This window comes from Sardina pilchardus, chromosome 4, assembly GCF_963854185.1.
Source record: "Sardina pilchardus chromosome 4, fSarPil1.1, whole genome shotgun sequence".
Classification (NCBI taxonomy): Eukaryota; Metazoa; Chordata; class Actinopteri; order Clupeiformes; family Clupeidae; genus Sardina; species Sardina pilchardus.
In genome coordinates, this window is record NC_084997.1 from 23,582,920 (window position 1) to 23,607,146 (window position 24,227).

The 24,227-nt window shown below is 46.7% G+C and overlaps 2 protein-coding genes across 9 annotated transcripts in view; one reads left to right on the top strand and one right to left on the bottom strand.

The window, feature by feature from the left end:
- Nucleotides 1–13,976, top strand: part of bcl9 (BCL9 transcription coactivator) — a 33,118-nt gene extending 19,142 nt beyond the window's left edge. For 6 of the 7 annotated variants that reach the window (XM_062534698.1, XM_062534700.1, XM_062534697.1 and 3 more), the window contains 8 exons: nt 1,473–1,952; nt 4,211–4,533; nt 6,932–7,039; nt 7,247–7,427; nt 8,026–8,119; nt 8,673–10,935; nt 11,406–11,687; nt 11,814–13,976. In XM_062534698.1, coding sequence (XP_062390682.1) covers nt 1,648–1,952; nt 4,211–4,533; nt 6,932–7,039; nt 7,247–7,427; nt 8,026–8,119; nt 8,673–10,935; nt 11,406–11,687; nt 11,814–12,958 — 4,701 coding nt within the window. In that variant the 5' untranslated portion in view covers nt 1,473–1,647 and the 3' untranslated portion in view covers nt 12,959–13,976. The remainder of the gene's footprint in view (nt 1–1,472; nt 1,953–4,210; nt 4,534–6,931; nt 7,040–7,246; nt 7,428–8,025; nt 8,120–8,672; nt 10,936–11,405; nt 11,688–11,813) is intronic. The other variant, XM_062534702.1, reaches the window with a different exon arrangement.
- Nucleotides 13,977–15,002: 1,026 nt separating this feature from the next.
- Nucleotides 15,003–22,025, bottom strand: acp6 (acid phosphatase 6, lysophosphatidic). 2 transcript variants are annotated; one of them, XM_062534703.1, is made up of 11 exons: nt 21,901–22,025; nt 21,230–21,527; nt 20,931–21,059; nt 20,325–20,455; nt 19,527–19,606; nt 19,240–19,327; nt 18,639–18,771; nt 18,241–18,341; nt 17,817–17,909; nt 16,833–16,998; nt 15,003–16,342 (listed from the first exon to the last, which is right to left on the bottom strand). In XM_062534703.1, the coding sequence occupies exons 2-11, from the start codon at nt 21,428–21,430 to the stop codon at nt 16,205–16,207; spliced, it is 1,260 nt and encodes a 419-aa protein (XP_062390687.1). In that variant the 5' UTR covers nt 21,431–21,527; nt 21,901–22,025; the 3' UTR covers nt 15,003–16,204. The 2 variants fall into 2 exon arrangements, with proteins under 2 accessions (XP_062390687.1, XP_062390688.1); XM_062534704.1 differs by having other exon boundaries at nt 21,883–22,016.
- Between the last annotated feature and the right edge of the window lie 2,202 nt (nt 22,026–24,227).

Sequence of the window (24,227 nt, forward strand, 5' to 3'; positions counted from 1 at the left end):
CCGTTCTATCCTTTGGTTCATGGATTAGCCTGTAAACAGTTAAGAAAGTTTTTCCTGTGTGCACCATCACTCTTTTAGCAAACCTTTTTTAGCAAAAAAAAAAACATTACCAGCTAGCTGTGTGTTAGCTCTCTATAAAATGTAAGCTTACACGTTTCGTGGCTAACAACTGGGGCATTGGTTTGATGCTACATGATGATCTTCCAATACAGAGGAAAAGGAAAAGCAAAAGCAAAGCTTCTCTGATTACCGTGACCTCTGATTACCGTGACCTTCATTTTCTGTTCAGTCAATTGAGCATCAGGACACTTCAGAATGCAATGAATTGAATGGACCACCCCGACATTTAGAGATTCGATATTCCTTTCTCTAACGATGTCTAATTAATTAATCTAAAAATGAACCACGACAACTAGCCTACTGTTAGCAGCAGCTTTTGTGCATTTTAACTGGTAACCCCACTTCTGTGGTACATATCTAGTTGCATTGTAACGAGTGCTGTGTTTTGCGCTTTCTTCCATCTCTGTGACCCTCCTGCCTTTCTAATGGTCGCGGCTACTCTTGTTCACGATGGCAGCTCAAGCATGTGCCTTGCACAGGTGGAGAGTATACCAGTTATTCCTAGCTCGGGTTATATTTAGCCCATATGTTCTTTTCAATTCAAGTCGAACCTCAGCAATGGGCCAGTGCCACTTGGGACACATATTGTGCCCATTTTTCCAACACCTCTGGGAAAACTTCCAGGGATATCCTATATATCTTAATATGCTACGATCCGATACTTTGGTTACATGTAGGCTATGTGATCTGTTTGTCAATTAAACTTACATGCATCTCTAATTTAGAGCCCCATATTTGCTTTTATAATCCTTCCATGCTATGGGGTTGTTTTCCTCTATAGTTTCTGGAGAGTACTGATGCATTGGCCTGTTTCGTGTGTGCTTTGTGTTGAATGCATTATGCATATGTGTATTTTGAATACGTTTCAGTAGAACTCCTGTGGTCGCTCTGACTGTGAGAGTTCCAAGGGCCTTTTTTGCTTACAGTATTCGGTTCTTTGGAAGCAGGCCTAAATATTTTTGGGATGACAATGTGATCTGACATTGTGGTTTCTCATATTGCAACCGGAGGATGGGGGTTGGGGGAGAAAATAGAGGAGCCATGGTGACACACACACACACACACACACACACACACACACACAAAGTTGGACACTAGTATTTTTGGCTCCCTTCCATAAGCCTTGTGTATTCAAATTTTTTTTCATTGTTTTGTTTGAAGAGATGGGCAACTGTGGTTGACTGTGCATTATCAGAGCCGGTTAAAAAAAAATGTCTTCATGATCTTATGTGCATTACCATATGTAACAATGCTCTAATATTCTAATATTTTCAAAAGTCCTCTTGGTGTCTCGTCGCTATTCTTGTGTATGTCTAATATTTCTACTCCGTGCCTGTGTGTTTTCCTTCTAGTGTGCCAAAGAGTTGTAAGAGCTCCTGAGGGAGACTCCATACATTCCTGCACACACCCACCCACACACACACACCCACGCATATACAGTTTCACACACACACAAACACAAAAACACACACACACACCCCCACACTACACACACAGACACACGCAAGAGACATTCACTCACAGAATATGCTCGAGGTGCAAGAAGAGAGGCCAACAGCAGCCACGGCGACAGCAACGCACTTTGGCAAGAAGGAGCGGGAGCGAGCGCGGAAGGAGCGGGAGGAGGGGAAGGACGGGCGCAGCCTCGGCCCCGGCGCTGGCCCCCGCACCGGCAGGGCCAAATCCACGGGCCTCGCGGCGCACACGCACTCCCACGCGCACACCCACAGCCCGCACCAGCACTTAAGTCCTCCGATCGTTGCCCTGGGATCTCCGTCAATGCATTCCAGCAACCCCAAAGTCAGAAACTCCCCGACAGCCAACACTCAAAGGTGGGTAGTAGTGATCCATAGAACAGTCATCCGCCGCGCTCTCTCTCTCTCTCTCTCTCTCTCTCTCTCTCTCTCTCTCTCTCTCTCTCTCTCTCTCTCTCTCTCTCTCTCTCTCTCTCTTCCTCTCTAGCACTCACTCACTCTCTCTCCATCACTCTCTCTGTGGTCTCTGTGTCACTTCTTTCTATTCTTCTCAACTCTCACTTTCACTGTTTCATAGTCATTTTTCTCTTTTTCCTGTTCTCGTGTTTGATGTTTTTTTTTTTTTTTTTCAATTTGTGTGTGTGAACCTCCGTTTGGTTTCCCCCCCCCCCCCCCCTGTCAAGGTGCTTAGTCCTGTTGAAGATCCTGCGTGTACGTTTCTGTTTTGGAGTGTGTGTGTGTGTGTGTGTGTGTGTGTGTGTTTTAAGTGCAAGTGCGTGTGTATGTGTGTGCTGACGTTTACACACACACCCAGTTATTGTCTCACTGTAGGGAACCCATAGATGTTGACTTTGGCAGACACGCCTCCCTGAAATAGTTTTTTTTTTTTTTTCTTCCAGTGTTAGGTTTTAGATGTGGAGGCTGCTCTCTGAGTGCCAGGGAGCGCCACAGTGTACTGTTCTGGGGTCATTGAGGACACCGGACGAATGGTCCAGGGTGCTCCTGAGCGGGCTCTAAAACTGATCGGGGGTCAGTGGGTTTGTGGCTGCTGCTGACTCATGTTTCTGGAGCGAGTGGAAAAACAAGTGTCTGCACTTTGCCAAGGTCCCACTGAGCTTGAGATTTTTTTTTTTCTGTCTATTTCTCTCCTTTCTCTCTCTCTTCCTCTGTCTCTCTCTTTCTCTCTCTGTCTCTGTCTCTCTCTCTCTCTCTCGCTCTCCGAGGTCATGTTGGCACAGGACCTAGCTTATGCCTCAGGCTTTCCTGCCCTGTGTGTGTGTGTGTGTGTGTGACTGTGTGTGTGTTTGCATGCTCTTGGCTCAGTATATGAGTGTTGGTAGGGTGTGGTATGGGGATTTCTCCATTCTCTGTATGTGTGTCTGTTTGCAGGTTTGTGTGTGTGTGTGTGTGTGTGTGTGTGTGTGTGTGTGTGTGTGTATGTGTGTTTCAGGGTGTGGTGTGGCTTCACGTCTGCCAGTTTGTGCAGCTCTAGAAATCAGGATTAGATTCTCATGCTAGCTGAGACCATGGGATATGACCAGCGTGGTTGTGTAAGACATTGCCAGGTGCCTGTCTTTCTGTGTGTTTAGTCATTTTAACCCTAGGCTGTCTGTCATCTGGTTTCCATGGAAATAAAGAGCTGTATTTCACAAGAGACCAAAGGGTTTGAAACCTGCACCATGATATTCACAAGCTCAGCTGACAAACACACACACACTCTCACACACAAGCAGCCACGCTCAAACACACTCTCATGCTCACAGCATACCAGATGCACACACAACACTCAGTGTGGTTTGCAGCATTGTTTGTGTATCTGTCTGGGTTTCTTTGTGTCTGAGTGTGCGTGCACGTGCCTTGGGCTAACTGTTGGCCAGATTTTAGAGGCCTCCTGAGGTGACTCTGTGGCCTGATTTCCAGCTGAGCCCCCCCCCCCCCTCCCCCTTCCTCCCCTCCCCTCCCCTCACTGGGGCCCTCTTCCCTGGGCTCAGAGCTACTCTAGCCCCAGGCTTTGGCCTGTTCCCACTCACAGAGGAACAAAGGAGCAAAAACATCAGCTTGTGCGACCAGCTGTGAGATCAAGCCCTCTGGTAGAGCCCTGCGAGGCAGTCCCTCGAAAGAGTGCAGACGACAAACTTAAATTGGTGCGCGTGCTCAAGTAGACCACTGGCCCTTTTTTCCCTGTTTTAATTTACTCTCTGATTGTTTGCAGTAACGATCCCAAGTTCCATGCTGTTTTTCATTGTGCTCTCGCTCGTCTTGATGAAATTATTTGGTTTATGTGTACACTGTGTGTGTGTGCATGATGTGTGTGTGCCAGTTATCGGTATCTTAACTGGTTTGGTGTTCTCTAGCTTTCTTCAGGCTCGATATTTATTTTTCTCTTGGTGTGCTCACTCTGTTTTATAACCAGTTCTCACATTCTCTCTCTCTCTCTCTCATCATTTATTTATTATTTATTTTTGGAGACCAGTGAAACTAGCACATGTGACTGGACTCTGCCAGTGGCCATATTGTTTATGTCCTTATATCCATGCACTTTGCTGTTGATGGATGCAGAGCCGCAGTGACCCCCCTTCTCACCTCCCCCACCCCCCCCCCCCCCTCTCTCTCAGCAGTCCCAAGTCCAAGCAGGAGGTGATGGTCCGGTCGCCCCCTGTCATGTCTCCTTCCAGTGCCGCGCAGATGGACTCCAAGCTGCCCAATCAGGGAAAGCAAGGCGGCGCCGCGAGCCAATCACAACCCTCCCCTTGTGACTCTAAAACGCTGGGCGGTTGCCACGGGCCCAAGGGGACGGCGGGCGGCGGACCCGGGCTGAAGAACGGCCAGGGCCTCAACGCCGGCTCCAAGGTGAAGTTAAAGCGGGAGCGGAGCACGTCGCTGGAGTCGTTCGAGCAGCGCGACTCCGCTACACCCAACAACGACAGCGAGCCCAGAGGTAGGTCTACCATCACCACCACCACCACCGCGACAGGCTGGCTGGCTGGCTGGCTGGCTGGCTGTGGCTGGCTGCTGCCATTTTGTCTGCGCTGGTTATAAGCTGCGCCTCACACCGGGGTATTTAATGACTTAATTGATGAGGCAGCGAGTCTTACCTCCCTGGAGGCAGTTTACTAATAGAAGATGATTATATTGCAGTGTGCGTCTGTGGTGCTATGACTGGCTCAGTGTGTGTGTGTGTGTGAGAGAGAATGAGTGTGTGTGTGTGCGCGTGCGTGCTAGTCTGCGTGTGTCTTGGTGTGTGAAGCCCACATATGGAATGAAATTACTGAAAAAACGTTTGTATACCTGTAGATTATAGTTTGTACTCGTAGAAATGTTTTGTACTCGTAAAAAAAAAATGTGTACATGAAAAATAATTTTGTATGCCTGTAGATTATAGTTTGTACTCGTAGAAATGTTTTGTACTCGTAAAAAAAAAAATCGTACATGAAAAATTATTTTGTCCTTGTAAAAAAATGTTTTTTGTGTCTGTAACAAAGTTTTGAGCTTGTAATAAAAACCTGTCCTTGTAATAAATATTTTTTTTTCTACCAACACAAAATCCTGGTACGAACACAAAACTCTTTTCTACAAGCACAGAATCCTGGTACGAACACAAAACTTTTTTCTACAAGCACGGAATCCTGGTACGAACACAAAACTTTTTTTGGAACTTTTTTGGAATTAGCCAATCACCATGCTATCTCAAAGTAGCCAGCCAATCACAACACTGCTATCTCAAAGTAGCCAATCACCACAAATCCACCGGCCAATTACTTTGCCTCCTTGATTTTTCCTCCACTTAACGTGACCTGATTTAGCCAAAGATCAACTATCTATCAAACTTTGCTTCATCTTCATATCATTTTGGTGGAAACGTGGTGCTAAATTCCCATAAACTTTGTTCAGTGAACTGGTAAAACCGTTCGTTTGTAAGCAAAATAACAAATCACGATCTTTCAGTTTGTTTACCATTACCTAGCAACCACAGCATAGTCATTCAAATATCAGTCATTTCCTTTAATTCACGTGGAAATTACGAGTAGTGTAGTGGAGAAGTGAACGGGTTTGAAATCTGAGATCACAAGTTCAAATCTCAGTACAAGGTTTTTTTGCATGCCAAAATAAAATATTGTGAAAGTATGTGCAAATGACTCTCTTTTCTTTGTTGCCTTTACCTCGCGGCAAATAAGAGTTTGTGCACCTGTCATTGTCTAGTTTTAATCGTTGTTTCGCAGCAAAGGAAATGACTGACATTTGAATGACTATGCTGTGGTTGCTAGGTAACGGTAAACAAACTGAAAGATCGTGATTTTTGATTTTGCTTACAAACGGACGGTTTTACCAGTTCACTGAACAAAGTTTATGGGAATTTAGCACCACGTTTCCACCAAAATGATATGAAGATGAAGCAAAGTTTGATAGATAGCTCCCGTGAGATCTTTGGCTAAATCAGGTCACGTTAAGTGGAGGAAAAATCAAGGAGGCAAAGTATGGCCGGTGGATTTGTGGTGATTGGTTACTTTGAGATAGCAGTGTTGTGATTGGCTGGCTATTTTGAGATAGCATGGTGATTGGCTAATTCCAAAAAAAGGTTTTGTGTTCGTACCAAGATTCCGTGCTTGTAGAAAAAAGTTTTGTGTTCGTACCAGGATTCTGTGCTTGTAGAAAAAAGTTTTGTGTTCGTACCAGGATTTTGTGTTGGTAGAAAAAAATATATTTATTACAAGGACAGGTTTTTATTACAAGCTCAAAACTTTGTTACAGACACAAAAAACATTTTTTTACAAGGACAAAATTATTTTTCATGTACAAATGTTTTTTTTACGAGTACAAACCATTTCTACGAGTACAAACTATAATCTACAGGCATACAAAATTATTTTTCATGTACACATTTTTTTTGTACGAGTACAAAACATTTCTACGAGTACAAACTATAATCTACAGGCATACAAACGTTTTTTCAGTAATTTCATTCCATACCCACAGGCGAGGAAGAGTAGAAGAAAGCAGAAGACTAATGATGAAACCTCAGAATTGGTATCTAATGAAGGAGAGGGGTGGCCTCTGCTCTATCACACACACACACACACACACTCTCCCTCAAGGAACTGTGTGTATTTCCATGTCCTCTGCGTATCTTCAGACAGAGACAGGCAGACACACAGAGATATTGGAGACACACACACACACACACACACACACAGTTGGTGTTGTTTAAAGGCAGGCTAAGTTAAGTGTATGAGCGCTGGAAAGACAGGAACCCTGCAGTTATTTTGCGTGTCTACACGAGCACACTCCCACACACTGACCTTGTTGCTGTATGTGTGTGTGTGTGTGTGTGTGCACAGAGGGGAGCCGGGCGAAGCGCATGTGTGTGTCGGAGAGACGGCAGCCCTACAGCGGAGCAGACTGGTGCTCAGGGGGAGAGAGCGACGAGGACGAGCAGGGCTTCTACAGTGAGTATCACACACACACACACACACACACACGACACACACTCAGACACAAGGACACAGAGGTTATGCTGTTCGTCGCTCTGATACACATTTAGCTGCGTGCGTGTGTGTGCATGTGTGTGTGTGTGAGAGAGCTTTGAAGTGTGACCTTTCTAGCGCCTGATAATTTGCACAACTCCTCTATCTTCTCCTCTGTCTGTCTCCTAGACTGCTCCTCTGGGGATTTGAAGCCCCAGGATCCCAGCTCCCACCCTGCCTCCAATCCCGCCCTGAGTCGCTCCTCTACGCCTTCCCACAATGCAATGGGAGGCCAGAGCGCCACCAACGATCCCGGCAGCACCCACAAACCCAAAGTGGTGTACGTTTTCACGACAGAGATGGCTAACAAGTAAGGGTTTTGGTTTTAAATGCATACATACACCAGAAACACTCTATTCTCACACTCTACCTCATTTTCTCCCTCTCCCCATGGTCTCTCTCTTTTTTTTATCACTTTCTTCCCACTCTTTTCTCTTCATTAATCCATCCCTCTGGCCATCTGTTATGTACTTGGCTGAGGTCAGGGGGCAGAGTTGAGCATCTGTTGCCATGGTGACTGGTCCTCACAGAGTTCTAGGCTGCTAAGTCAAAGTTCACACGGTGGAAGTAGGCAAGCAGAAATGAAAAATGATGTGGAAATGCACAGTTGGGGGGGGGGGACACACACAGATATTTATGATCTGAGATGTTTGGATTAATGCATGAAAAAGAGGACTGGACAGTTATTTGTGCTGTTCACTTCTCTTTATTTCTGCATGATCTGTACTCTCCCGTTTACTCTGTATTGGATCATTTTGCCAAGCTTCCTCTTGTATGTAGGCTGGAATTGTTTGTTTAGTCTCCAAGCTTTGGCATTTCCTTTGGATATCTGTCCTCAGTCCCCCCCACCCTCCCCTCACAGACATATCTAATATTGTGTGTACGTATGTGTGTCTTGCTCTCTTCAGGGCTGCCGACGCTGTAGTGACTGGACATGCTGACAGCATCATTGCCTTCCACATGAAGAACATCTCCAACAAGGAGAAGACCCACCTACTTGTGGTATGATGACAACCATTTAATGTGTTTATGTACAAATGTAGAGTTTGCATGAGGACATTTTGTGCTCCTGTCTTCCAAGTTTCTTGTCAGCTGAAGTTCAGAATACAGTGACTTCCGAGCTGTGAAAAACAAAACAAAACTCTACATGTGGCCAGTTTGTTGAAGGGAGGTGCTCTACCAGTCGGTGTTTTCATATAGTTACAGACTTTAATGATCTGTAGAGAAATGCAAATGCACACACACACACACACACACTGGCTGTTCATCAGTTTTGAATGTTGCAGAATGTGTTTGTTAAGTAGTCGTCTCTCCCCTGTGGTGTGTTTAGTCTTAATGAGTCTGAAAGCTAACGAGGCTAATTACCGCACACTGCGCTCTGATCAGCCTTGCTGAGAGTTGTAATGCACAGGCATTCATGCTGCATTGCTAATTGCAGTCACAATGCTCCCCTGTCTTCTCTCTTATGAGACTCCTTCCTCTTCATTTTATCAGCCATTTTTTTTGTTTAGTTTTTTTTCACACCTGCTGTTCTTTGTTTTTTTTTCAATTCTAGAATAATCAGACGGGACCCCTCCGGAATGACGGGAAGCCTCCACAAGGATCAGGAGTCGGGCCCCAAGACCAGAACCTGCCGCCTGGCGCCAAATCCTCACAGCAGTCCTTCCAGCAGTCCCAGTCTTCAGTAGGCCAGGGGCCCAAGTCTGCTGGCCTCTCCCAAGATGGAGCTCCGTCAACAGGCATGGACAATAAGAGCCTACCAAGCAGCAGCCCTCGTAATCCCACACCTCACGACCGAACGCCTGGCAGCCAGACCCCATGCTCCCCGGGTGCCCAGGCAGGGTTCCCACCGGTAGATGGTTCTAAAGGGGTAGACCAGAAGCTTCTGCCCCCGGACATGATGCCCGGCATGGGTGAGAACTCAAGCTCGGAGGGCCTGTCTCAGGAGCAACTGGAGCATCGCGAGCGCTCTTTGCAGACCCTCCGAGATATCCAGCGTATGCTATTTCCCGATGACAAAGATATGGCCGTCATGGGACAGAACACCCCACCGGTGGGCCCCCAACCCCCAAATCATCCTGGAATGATGGAAGGGGGACCCAAAAAGCCAGAGCAGGGGCCTCTACAGGCCATGATCGCTCAGTCGCAGAGCCTGGGAAAACCTGGTGGACCAGGAGGTCGTCCAGATGGACCCCCCTTTGGGCCGCCAGGTCCCCGCGACATGCCCTTCTCTCCAGATGACATGGGGCCGATGCCGCCTGGAGGACCAATGAACTCCCACCCTGGGGGTCCAGGGGGGGAACAAGGGGATCACTTGAACCCAGAGCAGCTTGCGTGGCTGAAGCTGCAGCAAGAGTTCTACGAGGAGAAGAAACGCAAGCAGGAGATGCACAGATCCATGGGGGACCCCATGATTCTTCACGGCCCACGCGGTGCCATGATGCGTGCCCCTCCTCCGCCCTATCAGATGAACCCCGGGGAAGTGTGGGGCCCTGGCGGGCCTGAGCCATTTCCTGATCAGATGGGCATGGGGCCTCGTGGGATGCCACCCCACATGCAGCGGATGCCTGGCTTCCCTGGCATGATGAACCCAGACATGGAGGGAGGGCCAAACCCCATGCCTCGGCCAGGCATGAACTGGCCTGATGACATGCCCAAAATGGGAGATGGTCGAGGTTTCCCACCCGGACAGGGCATGTTCGTGGGCCCTGGGGGACCAGGGGGCAGGGTCGAGAGGTTCCCAAACCCACAGGCAGTGCAGGAAGCCATGTTCCAGCAGGGAATGGTGGAGAAACCTGGAATGGGAATGCCACCAGGAATGATGATGGACAGGATGATGGGACATCCCAGACCTGGAATGGACCCCACAAATGGCCAGGGAGGCATGTTCCCACGTATGCCCGGTGACCCAGGACCCATGAGCCCAGCTTCAAGAATGGAGTACATGAAGGGGTTGGGGCGGGAGATGGGTCGGGAGATGGGTCCAGGCCCTGAATTCGGCATGGGTCCAGGGGTCATGGGCCCTGGCCCAAATGCAGCTATGATGGGGGCCAAGATGAGGGAGGCAGCCATGAGTATGAGCCCAGAGGAGCTGATGAAGATGGGGAGAGGAGGCCCACCACCTGACAACATGGGGCCCCAGCAAAAGATGCTTCAAGGCCATCCTTTTCCCGACCAGCCCGGTGACTTCAACATGGGTCCCAACCGGCACTACCCAGGTCCGCAGCCTCAGGGCCCTGGCAATATGCGAGGCCCAAGGGGTGGAGAAATGCCCTTCGGCCCCGACCAGCGATCCAACCCCGGCCCCAACGGTGGAAATAACCATGGCCGTTTGAGCCACATGCCTCCACATCCGCAAAATCAGCCCCCTAACCAGGGCCAAGGTACAGGGCCCAACCCTATGCCCAACCAGAGGGGTATGGGGCGCAAGCCTCCTGAGCTCAGCATCCAGGCTGGACAAGGGGTACACTCCCCAGGGGTCAATCCCCTGAAGTCCCCCACCATGAGGCAAGTCCAGTCTCCCATGCTTGGCTCTCCGTCGGGAGCACTCAAATCACCACAGACCCCTTCCCAGCTGGCAGGTATACTCTCAGGACCGTCGGCTTCGGCTGTAGCGGCAGCAGCGTCCATCAAGTCTCCTACCATGATGGGGTCTGCTGGGGCGTCTCCTGTCCACATGAAGTCTCCTTCGCTTCCAGTCCCGTCTCCAGGATGGGCGTCCTCCCCGAAACCTCCCATGCAGAGCCCAGGGATTCCCCAGAACAACAAGCCTCCCATGAGTATGACCTCGCCCAACATGATGAGCAGTGTAGACCAAGGTACTAGCGTCTTTAGTCACATTCAGGCAGATCAATCAAATGTTAGTTAGATTAAGCACACACAGCACGCCATTTACGGGTGCTTCAGGCTCTAACAGCAATCTCTTTCAATTGTAGCACTAGTAAATAGTTACTGTATTTCGCAAAACAAATGTACAGTTCATTTATGCCAATCATCTGTCTACGCAGCGGTTAAATTCATTTTTTTTATCAGAATCAATCATGTATGCTTTGATTGACAGCACCTACAGTAATTTCCTGTGTTCTAGCCACATTGTGTACAGTATAAGCCGCAGGACAGTGTTTTATGCTAGTTAAAAGAAACAAAACCATATGAATACCTTAATAACTGCCCCTGTGCAGAAATATAGCTAAATTAATGTATAAGCTGCAGCTAATAGTTGGGAAATTACGGTATGTAAGATTTCACAAGACCAAGTGACTCCACGCTCTGTTTTCTCCTTACACAGGTGGGAATGGCCCGTCTTCAGGTCCTCCCCCCAGCTCAACGGCCGGTGGCCCGGGTGGGATGTCCCACCCAGGAAGTCATCCGTCCAACAGTCCCTACGGCATTCCCCCAGAGCCAACACTCCCCCAGAACCCTCTGTCCATCATGATGTCACGCATGTCCAAGTTTGCCATGCCCAGCTCCACCCCGCTCTACCACGACGCCATTAAGACTGTGGCCAGCTCTGATGACGACTCACCACCTGCCCGGTCGCCCAACCTGCCTTCGCTCAACAACATGCCAGGTGCACTCACAAATTCATTACGCGTTACTGAGACTTAATTGCTGATCACCTAATCCAACCATGTACACGAACAAGTTTTTGATGAGTCAAGTTTAATTGTTCCATTTCTTCTGCTGCCTCCTACAGGAATGGTTCCGAACCACCACCAAGGCCACCCGCGCATGATGGTACCCAGTTCTGCCGGCCACATGCCCGCTCTCAGCCCCATGGGTATGAACACTATGGGCTCCCAGCCCCTCTCCCACGGCATGCCCAACCAGATGCCCTCACCAAACCCCATGGGTCCCAACATGGGCCCCCATCCTGGTGCCATGGGTCCAGGTGGCATGATGCCTCATGGGATGATGATGCAGCCGGGAGGCCCTGAGCCTGGCATGGTCAACAACCAGATGGTACAAGGGAGGATGGGCTTCCCACAGCGAGGGCAGGGTTTCCCGCCTGGGCAGTCCCCACCTCACCAGGGCCCTTTTTCACACAACGGCCCTGGGCCTCAGGGGCCCTTCCCCCATGGCATGGGCTTCCCAGGTGAGGGGCCTGGTGGTGGACCTATGGGCCGGATGGGTGGGAACATGCCCCATGGGGGAGACCCAGGGATGTGTAAGCCAAACCCACACGGAGGACCTGAGAACTTCGGCGGCATGCCTGGCGTGTTCAACGACGCCGACCTGCACGAAGTCATCCGTCCTGGGGCCACTGGCATCCCAGAGTTCGACCTGTCCCGCATTATCCCCTCGGAAAAGCCCAGTCAGACTCTGTCCTACTTCCCTCGTGGGGGTGGAGGCGGCGGAGGTGGGGAAGGCCCTGGTAAACCCCAGCACCCCTCTGGCCCTCAGGTCTTCCAGCAGATGCAAGGGATGATGGGCGAGGGTAACCCCAGGATGGGTATCCCGATGCAGGGCATGGGTGGCCCGCCAGGTCCCGGTCACATGGGGCCCCAGGACATGGGCATGGGCAACCCTGGACACAACCCCATGCGGCCGCCCGGCTTCATGAATCAGGGCATGATGGGACCTCAGCACCGCATGATGTCGCCAGGACAACCGGGAATGCCCGGGCAGCCGGGGATGATGGGAGGGCCGGGGATGATGCCGGGAAAAGAGAGGGGGCCCATGTATAGCCACCCAGGCCCCGTGGGGTCCCCGAACATGATGATGTCTTTACACGGCATGGGCGGCCCCCAGCAGACTATGATGATGTCTCCACAGATGAGGCCTCGAGGCATGGGGTCAGATATGGGCATGGGCTTCAACCCTGGTCCCGGGATGTTCTGACCAGACCTGGCCTAGCTAACTGATCAGTGCTTAGGGGGAGGATATGAACAGTTGGGATGTTTTAAAAATAAAAATCCACCACGATTAAACATCCGTTTGGCTGTCACAGTGGAATTGGCACAGTGGAAATGGAGGTACCCACAATGCATCTGCTGCCCTGAGAAGTGGGGCAGAGCATTGATTCTTGGACATGGAAGTGACCGTTTTGTGTGCTCGTAGTGATGGCTAAGTTCGCCATCAGTGCCATGAGAGAATACAGGAAGCAAAATAGTTTATTGTTTTTTTTTTCCTTTTTTGGTTGTTGTTTGTCTTTGTTACTTTTTGTTCGTGGAAACTTCAGAATGTACAGGACTAGCGTTCACTAGCGCAAAACTGCTTAGGTTTTTGTAAAATGTTTTGTCCGGACTTGGAACATTTTAACTTTGGCGTAAAAAAACTGACATAAATTCAAGTCATCAAATAAAGAATCAGGAGGTAGAGATTGAAGACGAAACTTTTTCAAATAAGGAAAAAACAACAAACAAACAAAAAAACAGAAAAAAAACAAAACAAGTTCTCCTTACAAGGATTTTTTTTATCGTAAAGGTTGAATACGTAAGAAAAATACCAACCAAGACACCACCAATCAAGACTTGAAAGGAACTTCATTTTGTCAGCATTTTTTTGTTTACATCTCGCTGATCGGAGATGGCATTTGTTGCTTTGTGTGTGAGTGCGTGTGTGTGTGTGTGCGTGTGCGTGGGTGTGTGCCGTCCTCATGTTTAAGGGATTTCACCAGAGACTCTTCCTCCAGGTCCTGGGCTCCACGGTGACATAAGAGGGAGGTCCTGGGCTTATCGCCAGGCCTGGGCGCTCCATATGTTTACCTGGGGTTGGCTCAGGCCATTTTAATTTTATTTGTATTATTGTTGTGTTTTTTTTATTTCCTTTGTATCTCCAGTGTATAAGAAATCGACCTATGACCTCATACAGATAATAGTATTATTAAAAAAAAGCACAAACATGGATTAACCATAAAGGTACGCAGCGTTTTCATTCATTGGGTGCAAGGTGGAGGCTGAAGCAAGCGATTAAGCTACTAACTGGTTGGTGAGACTGTAAAGAACTATAGGATTTGAAGAGCATTAATGACAGCTTAGTGTTTCTTCTGGGTTAAAAAAAAGCTGGGTATTATTTGGTGGAGCAGATTTAGTACCTCTTGGCCCACTGAAGTGGACACTGAACAGTGTCTGGCTTTTACATTAATGAGGCAAGATCCAAACCAGTCTCTGGAGTGGCTTAAAAACTTGGCCACGTGTCCATAAATTAAAGGGGGTCTCGTAACTGATGTAATTTCACCACATTTGCCAGCCTCGGAGTGGTGTATATTTACAAAGCACCTCAGATTCGTTGAATTTGTTATGGCTGTGTTGGCAAATGCACACGGTATGTTTGTGAGCCCAGTTTCACAAGGAAGAAGGGTTTCAGTTTATATCAAGAACAGTCCATTTCTATGGTCAGTTGAATTTCTTTAATGCCAATTTGTGGTTTGTTTTTCAAATCAATGCCACACAGATTGCATCACCACAACACAGGGCCAGTAGACACTTAAAAATGATCATCTTCTGGAACTGGCAAAAGGGGCCTGTGTGAAACATTAGTACTCACTCATTGCAAACTTCCATCACACTTGGCCATCATGGACATCCAGCCCCTCCCATCAATGTCCTCTACACACATAAAAAAGTTGGCAGTTGGGGAAGGCTAACGTTTTCAGGGGTGATTTTTTTTTTCTTTCTTTTTTTTTCTGCTGATCTCAGAACTCTGGACGTGTCCAGAGATAGAGCATCTGGTTTATTGATAGACAGCTGTCTTCTACTGTATTCCTATTCAGAGAGAAACCCTTCAGATCTTGAGCAAAGATGCACTGGTTGTGCGTCTTGTAGACTACTTTTTTGACAGCCACGCTTCATAGTTTCTCTTTGAAAATGTTTGGGAAGAGATCCCAAAACAGTGATATGGGTGTTCTTAGTGTGTTTTCTTTCAGAAAAAGAAATGCAAACCATAAGCTTTTGTTGGTTTATTTGTCCATTGCATAATTGATGATTCAAACTCAAAAACAAATATCTCCTAAGGAGACAAACACATACACTCTTAAGATAATGTGGGTTCACATGCTATCTAAAATGAAGGCACCCATGTCATCACAAACATATATATTTTCCACTCATACGATAACTCAAGTAAAATACTCCCTATAAAAAGGGACATATTTGTAAATCATGCTTGTTTGCAATAGCTCACACACTGTCTTAAGCAGACATAAAACAAACTGCACACACATTCCCCTGAGGAAAATGCCTGTAGTATGATGGTCGAAAATGGAAAGTAACGAAAGCCAAACCATATTTTGTTGACTGAAATGCTACACTACATGGCATTTCAGTTTTGCCTGTATTCAATAAGTAAATATTGTTAAAGCTCCACCAAAAGACTTACTTTTAACAAAAGCAGTGGTTCACAAGTGCTGAGGTAAGATAGGTAGTCCATTCAGCTGCATACTGCATACGTTTTTAAGGATATTCATCCCTCATCACTGGAGTGGAAATCACCATTAAATGTGTACTGGTGTACTATTGCTACTGGCTGCTGTAGCAGTTTCTCTGAGTCACCCTGTCAACTCTAGTGCAGTGGAACATTCAAGAGTGTTGCAGTGGATTAAGTCTTAATATGAATGCCCGGCCCAAATGGACCAGTTTATAAGCATGTGCGTGGCATTGGTGCTTCGGTTACCTCTAGTGGGTAGAATGAGGTACACGTCATGATTTATGTTCTATACATAATTCTAACAGAAAGCTGTTTGAGGTGGATCTGCATGATCGACTGCATTTTTTCCCTCCCAGATTCAGAAGCTAATTGAGTTAGCGAGACTCCTTAATGCCACAGTGTTAGCAGATGGCGGTAGGGGGTGCATTTTGGCCACGCTGATTCAAGAGACTGTCCAGAAATGGCCAAAATAGTGCTTTTTGTTTTGGTCCAAAACTGGATGAAGCCAGAACTGGTCACATGGTTAACAAAGTAAATGGGATGGGGGGCAGGGGGGGTAATATCAATGCATGATGTTAAGATGACCCAAGTTGAATCTTAAAGAAAGAGTTCTTTTCAGGTAAACAAAAAAAAAAAACGAAACAAAACTTAAGTGTGTCAAGTAAACCCTGATGAAGAACGGAGTATTGAGGACAGCAGAGAGAGAGTGTGATGTGATGATCATGGTTTAGAGGGTACCCCCTCCGTATTGTTGCAGAGCTGCTTGTAGCTGTCGAGGGGCAGCGTGTACGCGGCCAGGGCCTGCTGGAACTCGGACAGCGGGCAGATCACTCCGCTGCAGCCTGGGATCTGCTGGTCCTGAGGGTCAAGAGGCAGACTTAACCAACACCAGCCATGAGGATCGTGACTAACGCTAACGCTATGTGCTAACAGCCACAAAAGAAGAAACTCCAATAAAAGTGCATTCGTATCACTGTATTACCCAGCAAATAAACAGACAGTTAGGGGTTTTATATTTCAAGGTCACTATTATGTACATTAAAGAACAGGCCTAATGTGATCTTCCAATGACTAATTTGAAGCTTGTCATGTCCATGGAACTGTTCCATTAACAACAAGCCTCTCGTTACTGTAATTTCCTATTACTATTATCCGCAGCTTATACATTGATTTTGCAACATTTCTTCAGCTATGAGGTTAATACACAGGAGCAGTTAATATGGTATTAATGTGGTTTTGTTTTTTTTAACTTGCATAAACCACTGTGCTGCGGTTTATACACAATGCGGCTAATACACAGGAAATTACTGTAAGGCTTGGGGTGGTATGGCTATGGCATTTCAGTTACCTGGCCCAGGTAGGACACCTTGACGAAGGCCTCTTTGGTGGTGCGATGTTCATGCAGCTCCAGAGTGATGTCGGCGGCGTAAGGCGGCCATTTCATGTCAAAGATTCCGAGGGCCATCAGACATGGCATCAGTGTGGTGTCATGGACAGAATACAGGAAAAGCTTCCTGTCACACCACACAGACACACACACACACACACACACACACACACACACACACATCAATACACAGATCTATAAATTCAGTGTTTTAATCCATTCAATACTTCCTTCACTGTAAGGAATATGTCTCATGCCAACATTTTTCTTGAACGCATTAACTGTTGATTATCCCATGAATCCTCTTTCAATCCAAACTCCAATTGAAAAACAACCCTGCAAGGTCATTTCTCATTAACATGTTACATCCTCTCTAGGGGTGATGATGCAGGCGACAGAGGTGGGGGAAAATAGAAATGGGGAATTTCTGCCACCCTGTGGTGATGCCTGTGGCCTGCATGTCACTTGTGGCATGGTACTGCTCTTGTCTGGGCAGCCTCAAGTCTGCCCCTCTACCTGGAGGAATGGCTCAATAAAAGACACATTTTGAAGGCTGATTGGTCAAATGAGCCACTGCGCTCCACCAATAGGTGATGATCAACTGTTGTCAGGCAACACCGGATTATTATCTTGGACTGTGGCAAAGCTCTCGGCAGTGAGAAAAAGGGTTGTTTTTCCTCATTACACTTGATCCTTCAGTGAAATAACTTTGAGTGCAACACCCATGGGCACTTAAAAAACAGTGTTTGTTTTCAGATCCCACCGCTCATATTCTCACAGCCCTTAAAACACAAGTCTGGTATTCTCAAGTCTCAAGCCGTGTTCCTAGCTTCAAACCTAAACAACTAAAACGAGGGCCCACTGTTAGCTTGTTCTAACTATTTCAGTAGGACCAGAGGCATTAAGGCAGCGCAGTGACGAGAAGGGGGACGAGAGGAGACTCACCTGTTGGGCTCAGAGGAGGTACCCTTGGATTTCTCCTCCATTTTGGTCAACATAGTGTCCAGCAGTGGTCCCACGCAGAGCTGCAGGTTCTCCCTACCGTTATAAACCAACCAGGAAGAAGTGCACACCATCACTGGACGTGTCTATATGTTTTACCTTGAGTGCGATGTGAAAACTGTATTGTATATGTTGTTGTTTTTTTCACACTGTAATGTTTCCCTTTCAGACGCCTGGAGTTGATGTAGCTCACCTCTTGCTTGGTGTTTGTGTGTGTGTGCGTGTGTGTGTGTGTGTGTGTGTGTGTGTGTGTGTGTGTGTGTGTGTGTGTGTGTGTGTGTGTGTGTGTGTTGACAGCACTCATGCTCTCATTTATTTAACATTCATAGTATATATTAATTTGCCCTATTGAGTTGATGCAGCTCACCTCTTGCTTGGTTCATAGATGTGGTAGATCATGTCCACGGCTCTGCGCTCTACTATAGCCTTCCAACTGGCCAACTCAGAGGGGCAGGCCAAGCCATGTGTCTACACACACACACACACACAAATTATTTACAAGCTCAGATCATCTGATACACCTTCAACAGATACATTTAGACACATCTGATCAGCCATCCTCCAATTAGATTAAGATTTCCCCTCAAAACACTTTCTACTCAAAACACCGACTAGCACAGGATAGTGGAAACACAGGAAATGGACTGCTACTGTTATGATGACACAGTAATCTACTGTTAGTTATTAGAACAATAAACATGTGTGATATGGCTGGTATGTATACTACTATGTGGTGCTGTGTAGAGTGGTACAGAGAAAAATCACCTCACGAGCCACCATGTCGTCTCTGATTAGGATGAAGTCAACCTGTTGATGGGAGGGGATTCCAAGCTCACTTTGGATTTTGTGCAGGTCATCTGCAATGTCTGGCAGTGTGGACGATTCTGCCCAGCGGTGACTATAGGCCACACACACACACAGACACACAGACACACAGACACACGGCCACACACACACACACAGACACACAGACACACACAGACACACACACAGACACACACACAGACAGACAGACACACACACAGACACACAGCAGTAACAATCAGAAACCAGGCACATTCAGAGTACACCCATCACCTTATCTGGCCTGCCACTACGGTAGAACATCAGCAAATGACTTCCCTGTCCTCACTCAATCACTCAATTTGGTTTTATCAGATTATTTGGTTATAGGCACAGAGAGAGAGAGGACAGTGTGTGTCAAGCCTTGCTGACACACACAGATCAGATGGTATGGAACATTCCAGAGTAGAATGTTTCCCGAACATGGAACATTCCAGAACGGGCATTTCACATGAGCCATAAGTGGCCGTCCGTGGGGCAGCACCGTGGTCTTGCTCACACACATACACACACACCCACCCACCCGCTCAGCATTTTCAGCAGCTTGCAGCCATGGTAGTTTGGGTACAGGATCTCCTGCTCAGCCTCCGTCGTTAATATTGGAACAATATCTGCAAATCAAACGGAACAAGAGTGAGTGACGGAGAAGTGAAAGTGAAAGATATGAGGGTGGGGAAAGTTCTTATCTTGTTCGACATAGGTCGTAGCTTTTCACACACCCACACTGATGGACATACAGACAGACAGACAGACACAGACACAGACACACAGACACACAGACACACAGACACACAGACACAATGCCCTTACCTGCCTGCTTCTGTTGGAACAGACCCGCCACCAGGCACTTGGCTGACTCAATGGTCCGAACAATGTTGGTGGAGCGCACACTGTAAAAAGAGTACACACACAGAAATGCGGTGGACACAATGACTATTTACCAGGACAGCGGTGTCCGTGTGCTTTATATTTCAACCAAAACAGCGAGCTAACCAGCTCACTGACACAACACTGTCTGTCTTATGGGGCTTTTCCATTGCATAGTATAAGCTCTACTCGATTCTGGTACCGCACATTTGTTTTTTTTTTTTTTAAGTATATTTTTTGGGCTTTTGTGCCTTTAATTTTGACAGGACAGTAGAGAGAGACAGGAAGTGAATGGGTGAGAGAGTCGGGGTGGGATCCGGAAAGGACCACGGGGCGGGAATCGAACCCGGGTCACCGGCGTGCGGTGCAGGTGCCCCAGCCAGTTGCGCCACGGCTGGGGCCACATTTGTTTTATACTGCAACAAAGTACCATAATATAAGCTACAGTAGCTGATTGCCATAGCAACACTGAGGAAAACAATTGTAAAGTCATTAAGGTCACCTTTCGGTATCACCTCAGCTCGCTTGGGACCTCAATGGAGGTGATACCAAAAATAGTGCCAGGTACCAGTTTCTGCTAACGGAAAACCAAAAAAAGCAAGTCGAGTCGAGTCGAGTTCAGCTGATCCCAAGCAGAGGGAAAAGCCCCATTACTTGACATGGGTAAGTGTGATAAATGTACAGTAGTAAGTGTGATAAATGTACAGTAGTATCTTAACACGGCGTGTGCAGTGCACTCACTAGACTTCAGCAGGACTGAAGGAGGGGGTCAGGAAGGGCACTTCCTGGATATATCTCATCCTCAGCCTTTTGCCCAGCTCATAGAGTTGCTGCATGCCAATAGTGGTCAGCTGACCAGGGTAAGTTCCACCCTGAGTTGACACAATGCACACAGACAGAGACAGACACAATGACTTTCTATAGGACACACAGAGGCTTGATAGAACATAGAATGGGCTGAAACTGATTAGGTCGAAACATTACACAGAAAACGGCACTTTGTTGTATTATTATTGTGGAAGCAAAGTTAGAAATGTAATAAAAAAAAATGTGATGTAGTTTTATGGCAGCGTTGACTGGGAGATGGTGCAATATTGCGAGAGGGCAAGCCTATTACTTCAGAGTAAAACCTCATTCTGTCCGTTTAAGAAAATCCTCATCTGATCTCTTACATAATCCTTATCCCTGATGTGCATGTGAACAGAAGAAGCACAAGTACAAGCACACGTTTCAGCTTTAAAAATCAAACACCATCGGCAGTCACAGCCATACAGCAATGACCTGGCACACCTAAAATATCCAGAGTATGACCTGGCACACCTAAAATAATACACATCCCATACTCACGCTCAGTGTATTGGCTCTGTAGCTGTCTTCCACAGGTGCAGGAGGTCTTGGTCCTCCTTCAAGGTCTGTCACCACGTAGTTGATTTGGGTGTGGGGGGGAACCTCCAGCAAGTTCGGTATCCATTGCACCTATGGCAGAACCATACAACATCATCATCGCAGTGTGAGTACAGTAGGCTACCACAGGGCAACAGATTGCGTTTTTCAGTTTTCGTAGATCATGCTCGGTCAGGACATTGACACAGGAAATCAATCTATTCATCAACATTCCACTTGGAAAAAATGATTGCGATGCTCACCTCTAAAACGTCAGGGATCGATTTCAGCGGTGTTCTGGCGCCATGTCGGAATAGGACTTGGACTAGTTTGAGCTCCAACTGCGAGGAGTCCACATTCTTAGCTTGGCTCTCGGAAGTGGCCTCGGACTTGTTCTGAGACCAGAACAACGAACCGAGCGCCACCGACCCAAGGCCAACTACTCGAGTCCAGGCAGTCCTCATTGCTAAAATGCGTGTCTTTCCTCAGGTTGGGAACAAGTAGGGCTACTGAAATGGGAGGAGTAGCCTACTGAAACAGGCGTGAGATTGTGGCAGGGTCCTGTGAATGAATGACAGCGTTAAAAAAAGGTATGCTCAATAAAAACATTAAAGTACTGACGGACGGCGTAGTTTAACACTGGCACGCACGCACCCATCCAGTGTATATGATACAGATTATCATGGAAGCCGCTAAAGTTATGTAACCTAACTTTCTACATGTAAAACTCACACTAAATGGTATGATATAAGTCAGTAGAGCCATTGGTTCACTAAACGCATGTAGCAGTAACAGTTAACGTTTCACAAGAGAGCTAGCTAAACTTATGGCTATAGGATAGCTTAATGTAGGTTAACACAATAACACATCTTGACGACAGGAAAACGGGACTTAATGTAGCTCCGTCACTCCTTACTCAACATGAAGGACTCACTGGTATGTTGCCTCAATAATTAAGTTTGTTTAAAATAAAATTCATTCCTCCGGTAAACTCATGGGCATATATATTACAGTGGCAGACCCACTCATAGACAGTAAAAGAAACTGCGCTCATTCCACACACCGGTTGTTCAGAAAACATCGAGCAGTACACTGTGGAGAATGTAGTCTTACTTGGTACCTGCCTAATGCAGAATAAAGTTATTTAAACTACATTCCCAGAAAAATAAGCAGAACTTATTCACCTGACGTCACATCCTTTACGTAAACTTGTACCGTAAAGTTCGAAATTTGCCGCAGAACATTTTAATGTAAGGTCTTGTGTCCCTATATGAACTGCAACTGCAAGAAACTCATAAACAAAACTGCAATTTCTGACGCTAGGGTGTTTTTTGAGAGCAGGATTTTGTGAACTTGAGTCATACCAAAATGCATTAGTCTTATTAGCTATTAATGTAGGCTACAACACCCAAATAGACCACACGGCATTATAGGCTACTGTTTTACTGACATGCATTTAAGCAATGGAATTTTTAGCATTTCAGTAGCCCATTTACTAATATTGTAGGCTATATGTTACATTTAGCCTATCTTTATTATGTGCAATATTTCTGCGCAGTAGTGGAAACCCTGTTCTTGTTGTGTCCTTCATGTCTACGTAGGCTAGGCCTACAAGCTTCCCTTTTTTTTTTAAAATACTTCTTTCTCTATTTCAACTTCCCTCTGCAGATTTCAGTCTTGTATGGCAATATACAAACAATTCCTGAAATACAGAACAGATGTTTAGAACAACACTGAGTACAAACATGATATATTTAAAAACCCAATGTTATGATAGAAGTGTGAAAGTGTTCAGGCAAATGCTTGCTTTTGAGATGTGTTCATAATATGTTGAATGATTAACTTTCAGTGTTTCATTTTGCAGGAAATATGAGGCCTTTTGTGGTGAGTTTTGAACACATCAGAAAGCAGGTGTAGGCCTAGTTGTAGTTCTTGATTATCAAGTGTCCAGTAGGGGGTAGTAGTTGACTTCTCAAAGCACCATTCTATCAACTCACCCTCTCTCTCACTCTCTCTGTCTCTCTCACTCTCTCTGGAAAAGTAGTCAAGGGTTGAGGGCAAGTCTTGGTGAGGGAAGAGGCGTATCCAGGGTAACAGGATTAGTCATAGTTTTGGCCATCGGTCCTCATATGGTGCCATGCAACAGTACTCCCACCTCAAAGAGAACAAGGATTCCACCTGCTCACCCGCAGTCACACTTCTGTATAGATCACAAACCTATCCACATTCCAGTCTGTGCACACACACACACACACACACACACACACACAAAGAGTTAGAGACTTTAAAGACATTTGATTGACACATTGAACTGGACATCTGTGTGTGTGTGTGTGTGTGTGTGTGTGTGTGTGTGTATGTGTGTGTGTGTGTGTGTGTGTGTGTGTGTGTGTGTGCATGCGCGCGCGCGTGTGCATGTGTGTATGTGTGAGTGTGTGTGTATGTGTGTGTGTGGTGACAGAACTCTTGCTCTCATTTATTTAACATTCAGTGTTTATATATATATATATATATATATATATATATATATATATTCATTTGCTCTATTTCTTGTCCTAATAATCATGATATCATCACATATTATGATATATGATATTATGAGTCCCAGGCATTTGCTGGAGGTATTCGTTCAGGCCCCTCTGCAAACCAATTTATTCAGTTCCCATGCGCCTGTCTTTGCTGAGGGGGTGGGGTGGGGGGTGGATAGGTAAACAAGACCTTGAGTCCAGCCAATTTGTTCGGACAAAATGCAGGGATTTTTGGGGGCTACCACTGCCTTTGCTTCTTGGCTTGACGATGAGTGAGAAGTGTTTGTGTGCTAGTGGCCCCACCTCCTCCTCTGACCTCCCATCTCCCTATCCCAGCACCCTCTCTCTCTGTTCCACCTGCAGAGCAACAGGCGGTTTACTAGTGCAACGTGGAATGTCAGCCTCTCAGTATGGAAGAAAAAGTTTGAACCAGCTCTTATCCTTTCTGAGCATAACTGGTCTTCTCTTCTCTTTCACCCCTCTCTCTCTCTATTCTCTCTCATTCTTAATTTCTGCTTCACTTCAAGTCTTCATTCGTTTCTCTCACAGTGAACTCTGTGATTGTCATCTTCTTTGATTCCGCCTCCGCTGCATTGCTCCTCTGTTCTCAGTCCTTTGCTATTTCTCTCTCTCTCACACTCACCCCCATTCTCATGTTCATCATCACTGTTCTCATCTGGTTAATGTGAGTGTTCCATTGCTTCAACACCACTGAAAATGCCCCCTCCAAAAA

Excerpts from the sequence above, each read along its gene's own strand:
- acp6 (XM_062534703.1), bottom strand. The coding sequence starts at position 21,430 with ATGAGGACTGCCTGGACTCGAGTAGTTGGCCTTGGGTCGGTGGCGCTC. Across the intron at positions 21,060-21,229 it reads CGATCCCTGACGTTTTAGAG|GTGCAATGGATACCGAACTT; the intron begins GTGAGCATCGCA and ends GTTCTGCCATAG. Across the intron at positions 18,772-19,239 it reads CTGCTGAAAATGCTGAGCGG|TCACCGCTGGGCAGAATCGT; the intron begins GTGGGTGGGTGT and ends TGTGGCCTATAG.